We start from the raw sequence: 1,569 nt of genomic DNA, 5'->3' as shown, positions 1-1,569 counted from the left end.
AGGAGGCCGAACTTTGCAAGAGAGGCGAGCTCTGGACAGCGTGCATCTTAAAAACAGCGGTGCCCTGAAGGTTTATATTTACCTGAGAGATCTCGACGACTTCTGGAAGTCTCTTCTGTGAGCCTTATGCATTCGTCATAAAAATCGTTCCCGCAAAGCGTTTTTAGTTGATTGTCCTTTCTGGCAGAGACGACCATCGCGAGGGCGAGGGCAAGCAAGACTGCCTCGACCTTCCTCATGGTATGGAAGTTGTCACTGTTAATGACAGAGGTCACCAAGAACGGAAGGCAGTCGGGCAGATTCAACTCTGCATAATAGTCACAGAGGGCTCGTCCACTCCTTTTATTGGGCCTTCAGCAGCCTTTCAACGTGTTGCCGGATCACCAAGCACACGTCAGCTTTTCCGAATGAGATCTCAAGATACCCATAAATGCATGTTGCACAACCAGTTCAAAAACCTAGAAGCTTCTATGCCTCAGGGGCAGCAGTGGGATTCAGCCGGTTCGCACCACTTCGGCAGAACCGGTTGTTAAAATGGTGCTTGTAAACAACCAGTTGTTAAATCATTTGAATCCCGCCACTGGAACCGGTTGTTAAATCATTTGAATCCTACCACTATCCAGGGGTAATAATATTGGGGGAGGGGAAGAGATGCGGTTTGCATTGTCCAAATGCCCTCGGTTTGGGCTATCGGCTTCCCATGGACTACTTTTAGGTTAGAGCAGCAGTGGCGTAGGAGGTTAAGAGCTCGTGTATCTAATCTGGAGGAACCGGGTTTGATTCCCAGCTCTGCCGCCTGAGCTGTGGAGGCTTATCTGGGGGATTCAGATTAGCCTGTGCACTCCCACACAGGCCAGCTGGGTGACCTTGGGCTAGTCACAGCTTCTCGGAGCTCTCTCAGCCCCACCTACCTCACAGGGTGTTTGTTGTGAGGGGGGAAGGGCAAGGAGATTGTCAGCCCCTTTGAGTCTCCTGCAGGAGAGAAAGGGGGGATATAAATCCAAACTCTTCTTCTTCTTCTTATCTGTTCGGCTGTCTTTTTAAAAAATTCCTTCTATGAATCTGTTGCTTCTAATCACTAAACAAGAAGCAGGAAAATGTTGCTTTTGGCATTTTTGTTTACGTCGTCAATATATCTAATTCTCTACATGGCCAGATCTGTGGATACTTAACTCTAGAGACATAAAGTGGAGGACGGCAGAATGACGTATGCTTCTTTGGTCGGTCACTGGAGAGAGAGGAAGGATATAAGTGAAGTAAATCTAATTCAAGATGGGGGCGGGGCGGATAAAAACAGGTGGGTGGGTGGGTGGGTGGGTGGGAGGAGAAAGAAGCAGGGGATGGGAGAGGGTGGGAGGGCTCCCAAGGAGAGGGGACATCGGCCCCTTCCGCACGTGCAGAATAATGCACTTTCAATCCACTTTCCAATGCACTTTGCTGCTGTGCGGAATAGCAAACTCCACTGGCAAACAACCGTGAAAGTGGATTGAAAGTGTATTATTCTGCGTGTGCAGAAGGAACAACATAGTGTGTGGCTGGAGATACAGGGAACATAAGAACAAGCCAGCT

General features: G+C 48.9%; 1 protein-coding gene across 1 annotated transcript in view; it reads left to right on the top strand.

Moving 5' to 3' along the window:
• Positions 1 to 242: 242 nt before the first annotated feature.
• The window catches only part of LOC125444261 (lysophospholipid acyltransferase LPCAT4-like), an 8,975-nt gene continuing 7,648 nt past the window's right edge, over positions 243 to 1,569 (top strand). The window contains exon 1 of the mRNA XM_048516689.1: positions 243 to 501. Coding sequence (XP_048372646.1) covers positions 243 to 501 — 259 coding nt within the window. The remainder of the gene's footprint in view (positions 502 to 1,569) is intronic.

Source organism: Sphaerodactylus townsendi, linkage group LG15 (assembly GCF_021028975.2).
Source record: "Sphaerodactylus townsendi isolate TG3544 linkage group LG15, MPM_Stown_v2.3, whole genome shotgun sequence".
Taxonomy (NCBI): Eukaryota; Metazoa; Chordata; class Lepidosauria; order Squamata; family Sphaerodactylidae; genus Sphaerodactylus; species Sphaerodactylus townsendi.
The sequence above is the reverse complement of the archived record's forward strand: the minus strand, read 5'-3'. Positions and strand labels throughout refer to the sequence as shown.